Raw genomic sequence first — 18,466 nt, forward strand, 5'->3', positions numbered from 1 at the left:
GTGACATTTCTCATGGTTAAGGCCGAGCCTTTTTGAAAGATCAGCTCAGCCTCTAAGGATATCTCATGAAAACTAGATCCACAAAACTGCCCATGTGTAAATGCGCACTGACCACACCCACATCACCTGGAGTGACCCTATTATATATCCGAATCACAAGGTCAAGAAGACACAGAGCTGCACCTCACGTTCTCCCAGAACTCTTCACTTTTCGTTGCCAAGTTCATGGAGCAACATGGGCTATAGCCAACCAACTAATAAATAAACTCCATATAGAACTCAAAAGGATCTAAAGGGAGAAGTACAACAAAAATGTATTACATTTTTGTTAACCTACTGCATCACTTAAAAGCATCTATCAATTTGGTTATGTAAATATAACCAAATCTCTGAGAAGAGGGGACTGGTCTTATCTTTTAAAAGTAGACACCGACACATGAAATAATTAAGGAATTACTTTCCTTTTGCCTCTTCCACTCCCCTTCACTAAAGTGCAGCCAGGTCCAATGAGAATTCAGCTGCTGTCAATTTTAGGTGTTAGTGTGTGGGCAGGACCCTTGTTTCTTATCAGCAGGGGTATATTTCCACTTCTAAACAGAATTGCACATAATCACAAGCCTTTGGATTACTTTTTTCCCCAATATATAACTTTTTTTTCCCTTTTGTATCCCTGAAAGCACTGTACAGTAACTACGTAGCATTTAACATTTATGCCTTTACATTACATCAGCATTTCCTACAGGAGGGATGAGCCATGTAATTTCCCCCAGGCAGCTCCGATTTATGCCCTTCCATTTTGCTTAGTCCATTAACTTGTGCTCTTTGGGGAGCTGAAAAGAGATATAAATTGCTCACCTAAGGAAGGCATAATTTTCACCTTAATCCATCCCAACTCACTTCTTTTTTCCTTCTCTCTCTCTCTCATATACACTTTTTAGCATCACAGCAAGTCAAAATAACTTTTTCTCTCCATAATACCTGCAAATGCCATCAATGCTAAGTCAAAGTATGCACACATTTTAACCAAGAAAGATAGGCCTTTTTCAAAAACAAAAAAAGAAAAAAAATAAATGACAAAACAAGGAAGAGAACAAATGAAGCTCTTCAAACAAAGAGTGCACAGTTTATTGCCACAGACTACCAGACATTTAACTGTCATTTTATTAGTGTAGGTGCAGTCTACGGAAGCCTGGTAGGAAGAATATAACTGGCTGACCTTGGCTAATGTCTGCCTGGGTGAAACTTCGGACAGGGCCTTTAACAGAAATTTGCTCCAGGTTGCCATGCTTCACCATCTGCAGGCGCCCTGCGCCAGGATCTTCCTTCATGATGTACATAACCTGACGATCATCTGAGTCAATATCTGTCACTTTCAAGTGCTGTTCTGTGATGTGTGCTACAGACCCTTGGAAGAGAATGGAAGAGAGTAGGTTATTCCCCAACATTTCCTTTGAATGGGATGTCAAATGATTTTAGGAGACTGGAGTTCAAATTATCATATGTTTATTGGGTCTAGGTACCAGGCACTTGCCCTTCTCAGTTTCCAGCTGAATAAGTTATAAGTTCCCTAGTGAAAGAGTACCAACATTTCAATTTGCTAATCATCCCTTGAGTCTACACCTAAGCACTTTTTTCCTTCTGACCCATTTTCATTCTCTCCCATGTTCCTTTGACTCAGTGACCTATCAGTTAGTACCAAGATCTGTGGAATAACTCCCAGTTCTGTAACAAAAATAACTCCTAGATCTATGATGAAACCTCCTTGGATTTAGTTTTTTTTACTGTCTTGAGGATCACCAAATCAGAAAATAATAGCTTTACATAAACTCAAACATATCTTGTTGCCATCTCAGACCAAGTAGTGAAAATCAGCATCCCTCAGGACAGAGGATGTGTTGAGTGTTAGGAGCAAGGAGATCTGAGCCTCTGGGCCCCAGACACTGCACATGTGTTGGGGATGAAGATAAGGCCTTGGCTAATGGCAAACTCCTCTTCTCAGGGTCTTGTCACTTGCTTTATTATGCAGCTGCTTTATCATGTTAAAAACAGTAAATCCCGGTAAAGTAGAGCCCAGTTATTCATGCGTAATACATTCTGGTGTTTGGAGTGACAATCTGCCATGGGCTGTGAACATCCCTGACCATGCTTTACCCAGGCCATCTCTCAGAGAGCAACCTTGAGGGATGAGGTAATGTCTTCCTCTCAGACAAAAAAAAAAAGACTTGCATTCTGCTGCTGTAACAAGGAGAATTCCCCAAGCTCAGTATTCCCCTCTGTAATGCATCCTACTGCACGTGAAAGTGTCTATCTAGGCCCTCTGCATCACCCCTGTGGGACTGGGATGGCAGAGGGAACCGATGCAAACCTGCTGATGCCCATGCTGCCTGCTGTGCTATGAGTAACAAGAGTGCTGTGTCTCTGATGGAGGAATCTTGTATCTTCTATCAGCATCCATGAAACAGGAACAGGCTAGTTTATTAGCTTATAAGTAGGATAAAGTCAAATCCTAGACTTGATACTTAAGACCTTTGAGAACTACAAAGTTTTCCAATACTATTATACCATATATTTTTCACTGCAAAATACACATGAAACTAAGAACAGACAAACAACAGAACTCTAGTAAGGTGAAGACACCCTGGGCAAAAGGTCCACTCCTTAAGTAACTTCCTACTGCAAACTGTTCAAGACTAACACTTGTCACAGGTCCTCCAATGTTGCTTAAACATGAGCAAAATTGTGAATGTTAAACCCTAGAATACCATATCTGATAATTCTCAATTATTTGTATAATCACTTTCAATGCATGGTTCCCCAGCTTCCCCTCCATGCATTTTGTAAAAAAATAAGCATTTTAAAAATTATGCTATATTTCGTTATTTGTTTCCATGGGGTTTGTTGAATGGGAGTAAATGTTACAGGAAACCTGGGCCTAGGAGAAGTTGAATAAATTAAGATTTTTGAGGGCCCTGGAAATATTATAAACTCTTCTCAACCTTTTCTCAAATTCACAGACCTAGGCATCTGGTCCAAAGGTTTTTAGAAGTTCACATTTGTCACTAACAATTCTTGGTATCCCTAAAATAAGAGTTTTCCAAAACTCCAATCTCCCCAAGTATGGAACAGCTACTTTAAGATGCACCCACATCACTAACATGGAAGAAAGTACTGCATACTGGACAAAAAAGAAATAAGGATAGAAAAATCATGGCCACTCTCCTTTATTTCTGTGGTACCTGCTGAGAGCTGTAAGCCTCGGTTTATAGCCAAGTGAGGTGCATCACTTGTAGGCAGTTCTATGTAGATCTTCATCCTCCCTGTGTCCACGTGGAGGCCATCAGTGAGAGAGAACTGGAACTCATCCACGGCCATGCCAGGGACACCAGGCACATACCCAACCAGCCCAGTTAGGATGTCCTGGTAGGTGAAGGTAGAGCCCTGGGCTAAAACTCTCCCATTCTCCAGAGGCTCAGAGGCAGTTTGCCTCTGGAGTAGATGACCTGAGGAAGGAGGTAAAGAAAAACAAAACAATGGTAGAATATATATCATTCCTGTAGGTATATACACACACACACACACACACACATATATTATATACACACACACACACACACACACACATATATATATATGATTCAAAACATTGTCTGATTTTTCCAAGTAGTATGAGTCTGGATAGAATGTCAAGTGCCTCAGAGGCTCTTGGTGCCAACAGCTTAGCATTTTACATATAAGCACAGGGTGCTGCTCTGTGGCCTCATATACAAATAAAAAAGACAAAGTCCCACTTATCCTAGTTTAAAAGTCTCTTAAGGAGACACAGATGGATGTGGTAATATAGTGACTTACAAATCACATCTTCCTCCATGAATTCAAACTCACTTCATTATCTAAATCTTATTTTTTCCTTCTGCAAAGTGAAAATAGCACTCTCTTCACTCACTGTCTTTCTCTTAGGGCATCTAGAGTGAAAGATGGGACTATGCTTTAAATTCCTTTTCAATTAAGAGAGACACTAAGCATCTTTAGATTGAAGCGTATATTTCTATTTTCAAGGGTCATGTACCACATCGGGACAGTCAAAGTGCTTCATTCAAGAAAGTGAAAGTGAATGGAAGCAAGTTAAAATACAATGCCCAACAGTCTTTTCTGTTAACCCTTTATCTACAGCAACAATTTAATCTTTAAAATACCAATGAGCATTACGATGAATTCAGACACACCACTTGCATTCCAGAGCTTTAGCCAATAACTGGGGAGATGGCTCTTAAAAAAAAGAAGTAGGTAGGAGATCCCAAACGTGGTTTTTGCATCTGGTTTAAATGAGGAAAAGTGCTTTTTTTTTTTTTTTTTTTTGCAAAAGTACAAGTTCATACAGACATCTAGTATGCGTCTACAAGGGTACATAAAATGGCTCAAGATTATCAAACACTGATGTCTACCCTGAGAAGAGGATATGGGAACTCTGAGAAGAGAATAGGCAAACTCTGAAAGCTTTTTGGCTTAAGGTTACATAGAAAAGCAAAAAAAAAAACAGCTGAAATAAAACTTCAGAGACACCAATTAATTGGGATTGAGGTTTCTTAAAAAACTGATGTCTACCAGGACTCCAAAAAATATTAGCCAGCTGTGAATTTGATTATACTTTGATGCAAAGAATGTACCATATACAGGAAAAGAAAAGAAATAATCAATTGAAATATATGTGTTTATTCTAATAGCCCATCAGGCATCTCAATTAAGAAGCTTTACATAGCAGTTTGTGCCCTACCGTGGTCAGGCTTTCTTGTCAATGCAAAAATGAGCTCATTATCTGGGGTATCCATGTCTTGCAGGCTCAAAGAAGAATTGCTTATCACCACTCCTGAGCTCAGCTGTACTCGGAGGGGCTGCAAGGTCATCCTGGGAGGCTCATCATTCTTCCTCTGATTAAAGCATAAACTATTAGATCTCACACAGATATTTAAGAAGAAAGAAAATGCACATTATTCAGAGACAGTATCATTGCTACAGAAACGCTCACTGCCAAAATAGCATTTAATGTGTCACCATCTTTACTTCCCAAGCAAAATAGTTAGTTTGAAAAAGAGAGCAAGTCCAGGCAACAAAATGTCCCCTTCAACAGAAGCTGATGGACATTTCTCAAAAGTTTTCTCAGATATCTTCCATAAGTACAATGACCATATTTTCTAGACCAAAAATATGGATATGTGCTTTGACAAGTACAAGTATTAATATATTTTGAAGATAAAAGACCATACTAATTGAACTCAGAACTGTCTTAGAAAATGCTAAGCATATCACAGTACCTGTAGAAGGACATTATATTTGAAAGTGTGGGTCTCTAAAGCTGTCTCCCTGCCCTGGTGCCAGCCCCTTTCCACCACTGACCCTTAAGAGTGCCGAGGGTCCTTTACATTTTATTTTCCCAAGGCAGAGGGTATTTCATTCTGAGATTTATCTTACCCTTCCCCCGTGTCTCTCTCTCGGTAGAGCAAGCCTGTGTAGTTGCTCAAATGAGAATAAATACAACGTCAAGGAACACATTTCTTTGATGTTACAATTAAATAAATAAATGCAGTAAAATAAGAAAAGGCAAATACGCATATAGAACCAAAGACAATTTCAGAGAAAAATAGACACATATAAGTTTTTATTTAAATATGTGACTGGCAAAGCATCTCTGACCTTCACAAACTATTTTTCATACCGAACAAATAAATTTAATCCTCATTCGGAAATTTAGATTTCTAACTCAAGCCTTCTCCAAATGCCAACCTTAATTCTACAAGTTTCCTGAAGGCTATATTTTAAAAATGACCTTCAATGTTGAAGGTCAAATCCAATCTTCTTTGCTTTTGGGTCCCTATAAAGAAAGCTCTTTAATGGTATGAAATATTGTGGTCAAGGGCTCAACCTTTCCAACTTTCAAAGACTTTACCTCAATGGTGATATTGATGCTGTGAATTTCTGAACGACTGGTTCCATCACTCACATAAAAACTAAAAATATCATGGGTTGGCTCAATGCTTTCATGAACACTCTGAAAGTAGTAAATGTAGTTTTCCAGGACGTCTTGAACAGGAAATGATGCCTCTAGGTCACTGGTAGTTTCAGGGCCAAACCGATCACCTGCATCAACATCAAGAGAGCATTTTTACCTTGATCTATCAATTCCTGCTTACTAGGCTGAACTAGAAAACAAGGGATCATTTTCAGCAAAAAAAAAAAAAAAAAAGAAAGAAAAAAGAAAATGTATTTGAGGATAAAGTTGGGAGAGTGGGATAAGCACAAGACTAGGAACTGGAAGGCCTGGGTCAGATCCGTTTCCTCACTGACTATTTCTCATCTATAAATGGATATACTTGCCCTGCCATTTCCAAAAGGAATCAAATGAGATAAGATGCAAAAAACTTACAATAATTTATATAACATAGAACCACTGGTTGTTCTATTAGGAGTCTCTGATCATAACATCTGTTACTAGGGCAAGTGACAATACAGAAGCAGAGATTCTACCTTAAGCTCCAGCCAGTTTCAAAACCATTCTATCTGGCATATCCTGCACGAGGAACCCTCTTTCACTACATAAGAAAATGTCAAATGCACATCTTTTAATCTAAAAACATCTGCAGTGTTAACTGTATATCTTTTAATCGAAGAAACATCTGCAGCATGTTTTCATTGGCCCTCCCAATTTCTTAAGGGAACCTCTGCATGGGTCAGAGCCCAGCCCGTGGGATAGAGCACCAGGGCTATTGTGATGCTACAGGTACCATTCAGATACTATGATGCTCAGGTGGGATTCAGGCACTGAGGCACTTGGCTACCACCATTCAGGTACTGAGATGCCCAGTTACCATTCAGAGCTCCACAGAAAATGCTGGCTCAGATTACCCTTCTTATCCCAACCCCAAACACTGCAAAAGGCCCAGGGGAACAGTAAGCAATGTCTAAATGATAGATGTCTTGTCTTTTACTTGATTTTAATTTAAGTCTAATTGATTGATTTGAAATTGTCACCACAATGTTATTCTAGAGAGAGGAGAAAAAGAAAACCCTTGTGTCTTCAAACATTCCCTGGATATACATCAACAGAGAAAAGTACAGCTAGCAGATCTGAAGGCAACAGGCTTTCCCCTTCCCTTCTCCATGATCTTTTGCAAAAATCAGATCATAAATTAAAAGGCTATTAACTTCCTAAATTATAGACAGTGTCATATTTATTAGAAATCGTTTGAAAGAAGAGCTCAACACAATTTTTTTTCTTTAATGATGAATTTTCTTAAATTTTACCCCTCAGATTTTATTCCTCTAGGCACCAGAAGCTGAGAGAGGTCTAAGTGGCCAGTGACTCAATAATCATTAGGATATACAGTTCAGGGTTTCCAGAAGGAACGGCTAAAATTCCTTCCAATTTTTACTTTTTTCTTCAATGTATCACTTTAAATAGGAGAAATGCAGCTTCCTTATTTGAGTCAAAAATAGCCTTAGTAGTAGCTGGGCAAGGTGGCTCATGCCTGTAATCCCAACACTTTGGGAGGCCAAGGCAGGAGGATTGCTTGAGCCCAGGACTTGAAGACCAGACTAGGCAACATAGTGAGACCCTGTCTCTACAGAAATTACCCCCCTAAAAATTTGCCGGACATGATGGTGCATGCCTGTAGTCCCAGATACTTGGGAGGCTGAGGTAGGAGAATCACTTGAGCCTGGGAGGTCGAGGCTACAGTGAGTAGTGATTATGTCATTGCACTCTGACCTGGATGACAGGGCAAGACCATGTCTCAAAAAAATAAAAAGCCTAAGTAAAGTAAATGATGCCTAAAAGTATACACAAATGTAATAGTGCCTCATTTCAAATCACTGGAGAACACGCTATTAAACAAGTGAATCTGTCACTGAAGCTTTAAGCTCCAATCCTTTCCATTTAAAAAATGTTACCTTCTATTTTTGACATAAATCATTCTTATTAATGTGCTACCTGCTTTCTTAAACAGAATATATGATGTGCAAATTAAATAGGTGTTGATGCGCACAGGCGATCATTGTGAACATCCATTACTGCATAGCACTGGAACATAGCGATACCCAGAGGGAATCAAGGAGGGTCCTGTCTTGTTTGTGCCAGTCCTGAATGAATTCAGGCTCCATGCCATTAGATTTCATACCTAACAAAATAATTACTCTTTCTTTTCTTGGTGAAAACTAAAAGCTGGTTCTTTCAACAGTTTTTAAAAAGATGCTTTTCTGATCAGCTAGGTTCTGAATTTAGGTAGCTAGTTTCTTTTCTTTTTTGAGGCAGGGTTTCCCTCTGCTGCCCGGGCTGGAGTGCAGTGGCATAATCACAGCTCACCACAGCCTCAAATTCCTGGGCTCAACTGATCCTCCTGCCTCAGCCTCCCAAGTAGCTGGGACTACAGGCATGTGCCAGCACGTGCAGCTAATTTTTAAATTTTTATTCTTTTCAGTGGAGACAAGGTCTTGCTATGTTGCCCAGACTGGTCTCAAATGCATGGACTCAAGCGATCCTCCCACCTCGGCCTCCCAAAGTGCTGAAATGACAGACTTGAGCCACTGTGCCCAGCTGCTAGCTTCCTATACATAAGTCACACGCAGCTCTAAACAGAGGCAGAGGAGCCTCTCCCATGGGGCAAGGGATGGGGTCTTCAGTTAATATACCTTGTGATAATTATTTTGCCCTCCTAAATGCTTTTTTGTTCCTTTCACGTTTATACCAATATTATTGGAGAGCAGCAGTTCTCTAAGTGTGGTCCTTGGGCCAGCAGCAATGGCCTCACCTGTGAGCTAGTGAGAAATGCAAATTCACAGGCCCACACCAACCTCCTAAAACAGGAACTCTGGGGTTGCTGCTCCAGGAAACTGTTTCACAACAGTTTCAACCCTCCAGGTGATTCTATTGCACCTTAAAGTTTGAGAACCACTTTTTAGAGACTGAAGCTTGCCAGAAATTTGACTTCTAAGCCAGGGGATAGTCCTCTCTATGGAATATCTCTGCACCTCCATGTATTCCAGGTTGACATAAAATCATGTTAGGAAGGCTTAATAAAAACCACACGGAGAGAAGGGGTGGTTGGGGTAGATATCCTTTCATTTCTCACCTTCGCCTATGAGCTTCCTTCTGCAAGAAAGGCCACTTTCCCTCTGCCCAGGGTGATTCCTACTAGCCCTTCAGGTCCCAACTCAAATGCCACTTCCTCAGAATTTTCTGCCTTCCCAGGCAAAAGTCATTGCTTTGTCCTACTTACTCTCTCAGGGCTTTGCTCCTTTCCCTGTCCTGGCATTTTTCATTTATTGTAATTTGTCAGTCTTCCTATCTGTCTCCCACTCAAGGCACATGAGTCTGTGTCTTATCCTTACATCCACTTTATCTAGCACAAACATTTGTTGAAATAAACCTAATTCTGCAATAAACAGATCTGAGGCACACGTTGAAAGGCAAGGTGGGAAAAAGACTCAAAACTTCTACAGGAAAACATGAGACTACTGCTAAGTGAATTTCTGGTTACCAGGCTCCAATCCCAGGCCCCATGCTGGCCCCAGATGCCTGCAGTCAATGGCCTCGCCATGGGAGCTGCTAGCTGCATGCCAATTAGAGACCAGCGCTGGCGCTCAGGCAGCTCCGTGCAGGAAAAGCAGCACAGCAACCTGCCATGAGCTGTCTCAACTGCCAGTCACAGCAGGTCTCAGGGGGCCACGGACAGTACATACCTTCTTGCCTGTCCTTCTCTGTGATAACCACCAGAGTGTTCAGGGCAGATGGTGGAGGGGAGGGCTGTGGAAGATGGTGTCACAGACAGACAAGCTTGCATTTCAATTCATGTCATATATGTAGAAGGAGCTGAGACAGAAGCTATGGTTCAACTAAACTGCAGCTGCCTCACAATAAAAGGACAGGAATTTTTACTTCCTGGACACTCAGTTCTGAGTGTAATCCACAAGCCGTTCTGCCCCATTGCTGGCATTCCAAATCCCCTTTCCCTGCTCTATTTTTTTCCATAACATTTATTCACCTTCTAACATCGTACACAATCTTCTCATTCATTAGGTTTTTTATTTGTCTCTCCTACCCCCAACCAGGATCAAAGGCACTGTGAAGGGAGGGGGTTTTGTCTGTTGATATATCCCTAGTGCTTAAATAAGTGCTCAGCACACAGAAAATGCTCATTAAATTTTTGTTGAATGAATGAAACCTTCCTTCCTTCCAGTTTTTCAAAATGGTTCCCCTCCTCTGTAGTTCTCCGTCTCCATGTTTAGCTGGAAGCAAGGTCCTGCTCCCTCTCCCCTCCCTTCTCTCAAGGTCCTGAACAGTTCTACAGGAAGTGGTACCTGTTCCTGTGTTCTCAATGCAGCCATATTTGGGCAGAGCACTTAGTTTAATGATGGCATCTCCCTGGAGGTTGTCATCATCATCAGTAGCAAAAAAATGGTGAAATGAGAGTGGGGCTCTCCCTCCCTCATCAACCTAGGAAAGAAAAGAATGTAGAGAGTCCTTGGTAATTTCACATAACCACAATAAAAAAGAGCTGGATTACAAAGTGCTGCCCGGGTGACCTTCCAGCACCAATGCCGCTTCTTTGAGGAGGCAGACCCTCTACAGACGAGATGAGGAATGTGTATGCTGCTGAAGCCAGGCAATCTTTTAGTGCCTCTCAAAGCTGTAGTCAGACGTGATGACTTCTGTATCTCCCTTCAAAGTTGCACTTCATTCAATGATGGATCTGGTTATAAAGCAGCTCTAGCCCATTCTAATCACCCACCTCAGTTCAGCTGCCTGCCAGGATGGCTGCCTTCCTTCCACATCAACATTCAAAAGTCCACAGCTAGAGAATGATAGATCCAGTTCCCCTGCAGATACTGTGAGGGTGACTGTGTCCTATAGGCATTCTCATCCAGAATAAAAGTCCCGTTTATTCTTTTATATTATATATTTACAGGTGTGTAGCAAGAAAGGTTCACCATATCTGAAAGCTCGTGCTTATCTTAATGTCAAGGAGGAAAATAAATCACTATAAGTAAAAGCAGTTGCTCAAACTGATTTTTTTCCTTTGGAGTTCTATTTTGTATGCTAACCCCGCAACCTGAGCCTGGTGTTTTTCTCTAGCCTGCTGGAGATGGTCAAGCCATTTCACCCTGAACAACTCTTGGCTAACTGTAGGAAGATCTATAAATTACAAAGGGGAAGGTCACTCTGACTCTGGGAATGGGGACAGTCCAAATGGCTTTTCCAAGGTTTTATGTAAAAATGGAAAAATGGGAGGAATATCAGAACCACTTAGAAATAACTTAGTTTTATGAATTTTCAGTTGCTCAACAAAACCAGAAAAATGCCTGAGCTTTTGGCATTATGGTATGTACATACAGTAGGGAGGAAAGTGAATTAACTTTTGTGAAATCCCTACTACGAACTGGGTACTGTACTAGGGGGTTTCCATACTATTTTATTAATCATTAGAGAAACTCTTTATGTAGAAAATGATAATATTTTAAAGAAAATGATAATATTTTAAAGACAAGAGCCAGGTATGGGACTACAGGGCCACAGTCTCACTTTCTAGGGAGGCCGAGGTGGGAGGATTGCTTGAGCCCAGGAGTTCAAGTTCAGCCTGGGCAACATAGTGAAACCTCCTCTCTTAAAAATAAATAAAAAATAATAAAAAAAGAATTAAAAAAAGACAAGGAAACAAACCATAAAATAAAAATATAAAAGACAAGGAAACTGAGGCAAAGAAAGATTAAGTGTATGGTCCGAGGTCACTCAGCTGATGAATAACAGAACTGGTACTTGAACTCATGTCTGGGTATTCAATGATGAGAATGCATTGTATTGCTCTGCCCATAAAGGAACTGTCAGTATTATTTACAGTGCTAAGTACTAACTTGATTTAAGGAGTGATTCGGGGGCATTGTCCAAGTTTTAGTTGCTGCTAACATTTGATTGCAAACTCTTCAAAGATATATTCTTTTTTAATTTTTATTCCCAATACTAACAACATCTAGCATGGTGACTAGTACATAAATATTTGTTGACTAAATAATGTAGATATAATGATTTGATCTTCTGCATATTTATTTTCATACTTAGAAAAACACTCATGATTGAAAACCATGCATATCTTGATACCGCTGCCTGGATATTTTGGGAGAAATACCTGGCAGCCAGTTTAGGCAGAAATCCTTCATTTACATGACTACAGATTCCAGCTCTCCATAGTACTCTCTGTTTATTGATCTGAGAATTGTTTACCGTGATAAGGTCAGCAAAAGCAATGACTGGAGGTGGATTTTCAGCAGGAGTGATCATGATGGTAAACATCTGATTATCCAGATGGTTGTGGTCCATGTCAGAGACAGAGAAATAGAAGCTATCAGTAACCAGATGACCATCCGTTTCAAACACAGCTGAGTATCTATAAAAAGCCAAAAAGAATAAAACGAATAAGCCACGATGACAAGTCAGGTAAGATGGCTGCATTGTTGTTTAAAAATGGGGCCAAACTAATATACTCTTTCAACAGAGCTACAACTAGTTGCTGAAATATTTCCATATAAGTTTTTAAGAATCTGTCAAATAATATGAAGTGATTATGTACCTGATTTTCTTGTTATTGATGTCTTCCATTGTGAAATTGGAAAATTCTGAGAGTTCTTCCACCTCAGGTCCTGAGGATCTTAAGAGAGTACCATATGTGGGCAGGTAATTTAACCGAATCCAGATCTCTGGGTCGGGGGAAGAATCATCCTAATCAGGCAAATATGAGGCAGGACATGAATGCACATTTGCAGGAATAAACACTTCCAGTAGCTAAAGATCTATTGGTACTTCTCTCTCTGCTAATTGGAAAAGTCTCTTTCCCTTTGTCATAAACAACATTATTTCAAACTACAGTAAAAATCCCAGTGTTTATTCTTCCCCAAATTTCTCTTTGATAACATCTTTTTCTAAGAGTAGCTCAAGGTAAGAGAAGGGAAACGCACTTTAGGTTCGTGGCATAAAACAAAGAGATGCCTTATTGTTATCAATACCATAAAAGCTGTCAAAGATTTTATTTTTAAGCTTTTAGTAAAAAATAAAACTTGATTATCTGTAAGTCATCAACCTGTAAACACAGATGTAGGATTTTTCTAGAGTTTCTAAGAATGGTTTGCTTCTAAGAAACAGGCAAATTTTCTTTATAACATATAATACAATGATAAAATTCCATGAAACAGAAAAAAAGTTATTTAGCTTAGCCAATGGCTCTCTTTAAGCAATATTCAATATGATAAAATTTTAAATTAACAAAAGAACGTATGAAGTCATGGATTTCATTTTTTTTTTTTTTTTTTTTTTTTTTGAGACAGAGTCTCGCTCTGTCACCCAGGCTGGAGTGCAGTGGCGCGATCTCGGCTCACTGCAAGCTCCGCCTCCCGGGTTCACGCCATTCTCCTGCCTCAGCCTCCCGAGTAGCTGGGACTACAGGCGCCCGCCGCCTCGCCCGGCTAATTTTTTGCATTTTTAGTAGAGACGGGGTTTCACCGTGTTAGCCAGGATGGTCTTGATCTCCTGACCTCGTGATCCGCCCGCCTCGGCCTCCCAAAGTGCTGGGATTACAGGCGTGAGCCACCGCGCCCGGCCAATGGATTTCATTTTATCAGCACCGAATCTATGAATGTTCACTTCCAAGATGCCTAATCTTAACAAAGACCATTTCTCTTTCCTTCTACATTGTTTGTTGAGAAATAAAAATGACTTTCTCTGTTACAACACGGACAATAACAATGTCTTAATGAACAATTTCCTCTTTCTTCAAGAATATTTTTGGAAACATCTGGGAGGCAGGCAACATCTTCTTATAAAGTTTCCCTGAGTCATTCAGTTTTTAGGGCTGTTGATTGTGAAAATCGGGGCACTCTACCCTTTACCACATCAACAATGAAAATTAATGTTGCATGGTCACTTGTACTTTCAAAAGCAAATTTTCATGCTATGTTGTACAGTTAGTTGAGGTATAGGATCACGAATGTCAGCACAGACACCAAGAGGGCGGGGGACCAACAGGTTTTAGTCTGTTCTCATTTCTATCCCCAGAGACCTTTTAAAGTTAGTAGTTGAGAGTCTCAATTCAAGATCACTGAATTTTCCATATTTCCTCATATCACTTGACACTAGCAAGAAAGGAACCTAAAATTCATCAAAGCTGCAAGACTTCAGAAAGTTTTCCCTATATTTATGTTCTTTTAAACATTCTCCACATGGGTTATCAAATACAATATGTAGACTCCAAAAGACTGCTTCCTAATATTACTAGGCATTCCCTCCGAGAGAGACTTTTAAAAAGAGTTTTAAGGTGTTGTCTTCTGAATTGCTGATAAACTACAAGGACAGAGCTCCTGGCTCCTACTTAAAATGGATAACTTCTAAATTTCACATTGACAAATTTGACCAAAACACTACTTTATTTCATGGCAGGCATATCTTACTATGTATTTCAAATCTCATATAACTGCTAGGTTTGAAAAAGTGGGAAATCAGCTAGACTTTTTTCCTGAAAGTACTGTCATGATTTAAAGAAAATCACTATTTTAAGATATCCCAGATATTGGAGGTACAAAAAATGTATAAGAATACAGACCTTGTTCTCATGTAACTTTTCTGTTCAAAGACCTTCTTATCCCTTTTGTATTAATTTATTTTTTCATTTTCTTTTTATTATTTTTACATCAATGAACCCATCATTCAACACGAGGACTAGAGCTCTGAGAATAACTAACATTTTATGTATGTGGCCCTTCTTCCTGTCTCTGAGCCTGCCATCACCCTAAATCTTGTTTCTTATTTTCTTGAATTTTTAAAAATAGCTCAATGTATTACCACAGAATACATATTTTTAGTTTTTTTAACTTAGAAATATGAAGTTGACTTTACTCTTTTGCAATTTATTTTTTAAACTCAATATTAGACTGCTAAGATCCATTTATATTGTTGGACGTCACTATAATTCATCCGTTTTGAGGTTCGCTAATATTCTGTCAAGTCGGTAGACCACAAGCTATCCATTATCTTGTGGTGGGCATTTGGTTTGTTTCAATATTTTCACTGATACAAATAGTAGTGCTATGAACATTCTTGCACAAGTCCTTTGCTGTGTATGTGAAAGTTTCTCTTGGGTAGTAATCTAGGAATCGAATAGTTAGGGTATATGAATAATTATCTTCACATGGTAAGGCCAAATTCCTTCCCAAAGTGGTTGATCCAGTTTACACTCCCATCAGCAAAGTAAAGAACATCCGGTGAATCCATTGTCTTCCCCACACTTGGTATAAAATGGTATATGGTTTTAATATGCTTTCCCTGACCACTAATGAAGGTGAATATCTCTTCACATGTTTATTGACCACCCGGGTTCCTCTTCTGTGGAATTCCTGTTTGTGTCTCTTGCTTATTTTTCTACTTGATTATCTTTTTCTTCTTGATCTGCAGGAGTGTTATATTTCCTTTGTTATTTTTAGTTATATATTTTGCAAATATTGTTTTCTCATTTGTAACTGGCCTGTTTGCTGCCTTTATGGTGTGTTTTGATGAACACAAATTTAATTTTTAATATAGTAAAATGTACCAATCTTTTATAGTTAACCTTTTTGTTTCTAGTTTAAGATGTTCTGCCCTTCCTTAATATCCCAAAAAAATTCACTTATATTCTACAAAGATTTGTAAAATTTTACTTATGGTTTTTCAGTACTTCATCTGTCTGGAGTTAATATCTGCATACGGTGTGAAGCAGTGTACAAATTCCTTTTTTTGTCACATATAATCATTTTGTGCAGATCCATGTTTTAAAGAGTTTCTCCTATTTCCACTGCTCTGGCTTGCTATTGCTGTTTTGTTTTTTTGTTTTGTTTTGTTTTGTTTTTCTTGAGAGAGTCTCACTCTGTTGCCAAGGCTGGAGTGCAGTGGTGTGATCTTGGCTCACTGCAACCTCCACCTTTTGGGTTCAAGCTATTCTCATGCCTCAGCCCCCTGAGTACTGGGATTATAGTCACACACCACAATGCCGGGTTAATTTTTGTATTTTTAGTAGAGACAGGGTTTCACCATGTTCCCAGGCTTATCTCAAACTCCTGACCTCAAAAGATCTACATGCTTTGTCCTTCCAAAATGCTGAGATTACAGGCATGAGCCACCGCGCCCAGCTAGCATCTCTGTTTTATATTACAGTTCCATGTGTGAGTCTGCTTTTGGATTGTCTAATATATTCCTCTGCTACACTATTTTAAATGCTGTATATTTAATACATGTTGGTTATCTGGTTAGGTAAATCCCTTTGCCTTCCTACTATTCTTTTTCAGAAAATTCATCATTTGTTTTTGTTTGATTGTTTGTTTGTTTTTGAGACAGGGGCTTGCTCTGCCATTCACCCTGGAGCAAGTGCAGAGTGTAGTGGTCCAACCAAGGCTTACTGCAGCCTCAACCTCCTGGGCTCAAGCAATCCTCCCACTTCAGCCCCCAAGTAGCTGGGACTACAGGCATGAGCTAACATGCTTGGATAATTTTCATATTTTTGTAGAGACAGGGTCTTGCCATGTTGTCCAGGCTGGTGTTCTTTCTTACATATTTTAGAATCAGCTTACTAAGATCCATAAAAAGTCCATTAGGCTTTTGATTGGAACTGAATTGAATTGAAAGATTGTTTGGCGAGGGAACTGATGCCTTTTCAATATTAAATGTTCCTACTCATGAATATGGCATGTCTTTTCATTTATTTAATACATTTTAAACGTCTGTCAATTAAGTGTTATAATTTTCCTGTAAAAATACTGCCGGTTTTTGCTAGATTTAGACCAAGGGACATGCTTTTTTCTTAATGTTATTATGGTAAGATCTTTTTAGTTACATTTACTGGCTGTTTTCTTTTCTTGCTTATATATAGAAATGCTATTGCTGTCTGTTGATCTTATATCTGGCCCCTTGATAAATTCTCCTTTTTTTCTAATACTTTTTGTCAAGAGATTCTTTTCTACATAGTCAGTCATAGCATCAATTTTCCCTAGAAGTTACATAACTTTTGCTACATTTACTCTTAGGTATGTAATATGTAATGTTAATATACATAGAATAATATTTTGAATAATTTTATTTTTGGCTGGCTCATAGAAATGCTATTACTGTTTTAAGATTAATTTTATGCTCCCCATACTACATATGAGAAAACTGAGGCCTGGAGAGTTTAAATAACTTGCTAAGGGTCACGATGCTAGTAAGTGGTGAGCTTGGATTAAGATCCATCCATTCTAACTCCAGAACCCATACTGTTCTTTTCCTGTTTACTCGCAGTGCATAGCAAACTGTATATATAAAACCACTGCTAAGAAGCAAATTACACAAAATCCAACTTTCGCCTTTTTGTCTCCTCCAACATCGTATCACTCTCTTCCAGTTAATAACACTTAAACTAAGAACAGACTCATCTGTTCCTAAATCTTTATACTCTGTCCCATTTGTGACTAGGATTTCAGATGGTTTTTCCAATCTTTCTAGATGTTCATGGAAAACTTTCTAACTATGCATATCTGGAAAAGTTTTTCCATGACTCTTAGTACAAAATTCTTCTACAACCCTCAGAGAAAGTTAGTGTATAACCTACCTAAGTCTTCAAAATGTATGCTATGCTTTCAGCAGGCTAGAATAGTTCTTTTGGAGTTTTTCTGCTCTGGTGGGTAAATTCACATTCAATCAATTTCTGAAAATACATGTTCAGTTGCCAATGGGCTTGCAATTTGATATGCAGCTTATAATATGCAGTTAATGGGCAGGAACTGCTCCTGGAGCGCTATTTTGGACTGTGAAACATTTTTCAAGCTTTGGTGATCTACTGATTAAATCTGAATTCATACATTTTTATGAATTCACGAGTTTCAAAAGATTCAAAAGACCATAACTTACAGTAAAAATCACCTGTCAATTAAAAACAAAAAACAAAATCAAAGCTTTTCTAAAACTAGAGTAGACCGTGAGAAGAATTAGGGTGGAATGCATTTTCCTATAACTGAAGAAAGGACCATTTGAGGGGAAAATCTGCGCAAAAGCAATTGTTCCCAGGCCAATGCTTGATCTTACATGCTGCTATTCAGGACTACATTTTATAGTGGGATTCTTCAGCCCAGAAAAGGGTTAGTTAAAAGCATATGGCATTAAAAAAATAAAAGTCTAGGTCATTAGTTGGAACTTTAAGATTAGTAAAGGAAAAATTCAATATGATTAGCATTCAGATAATCATTCTTCCTTTCAAGGCATTGTAAAAACTAGTCATTATTATGTTTACATAGAAAGCACATATCTGCTTACAACATACATAACTGCAAAATAAAATTAATCATCCTCATTATCCTTAGCTCCTGAGGTAGAATCAAAGGAAGAAGATGAATTTAATTATTCAGGATCACTTATAAAGTCAGGGCCAGACCGGGA

General features: G+C 38.9%; 1 protein-coding gene across 1 annotated transcript in view; it reads right to left on the minus strand.

Annotated features, from left to right (window-relative positions):
• The window catches only part of FRAS1 (Fraser extracellular matrix complex subunit 1), a 464,327-nt gene that overhangs the window by 103,130 nt on the left and 342,731 nt on the right, over positions 1-18,466 (minus strand). Inside the window, exons 39-45 of the mRNA XM_025384816.1 lie at positions 12,612-12,760; positions 12,266-12,428; positions 10,348-10,483; positions 5,942-6,132; positions 4,772-4,925; positions 3,237-3,500; positions 1,217-1,405 (exon numbers count right to left, since the gene is read on the minus strand). Of these exons, the coding sequence (XP_025240601.1) occupies positions 1,217-1,405; positions 3,237-3,500; positions 4,772-4,925; positions 5,942-6,132; positions 10,348-10,483; positions 12,266-12,428; positions 12,612-12,760 (1,246 nt within the window). The remainder of the gene's footprint in view (positions 1-1,216; positions 1,406-3,236; positions 3,501-4,771; positions 4,926-5,941; positions 6,133-10,347; positions 10,484-12,265; positions 12,429-12,611; positions 12,761-18,466) is intronic.

The sequence above is a fragment of the Theropithecus gelada genome, chromosome 5, assembly GCF_003255815.1.
Source record: "Theropithecus gelada isolate Dixy chromosome 5, Tgel_1.0, whole genome shotgun sequence".
Classification (NCBI taxonomy): domain Eukaryota; kingdom Metazoa; phylum Chordata; class Mammalia; order Primates; family Cercopithecidae; genus Theropithecus; species Theropithecus gelada.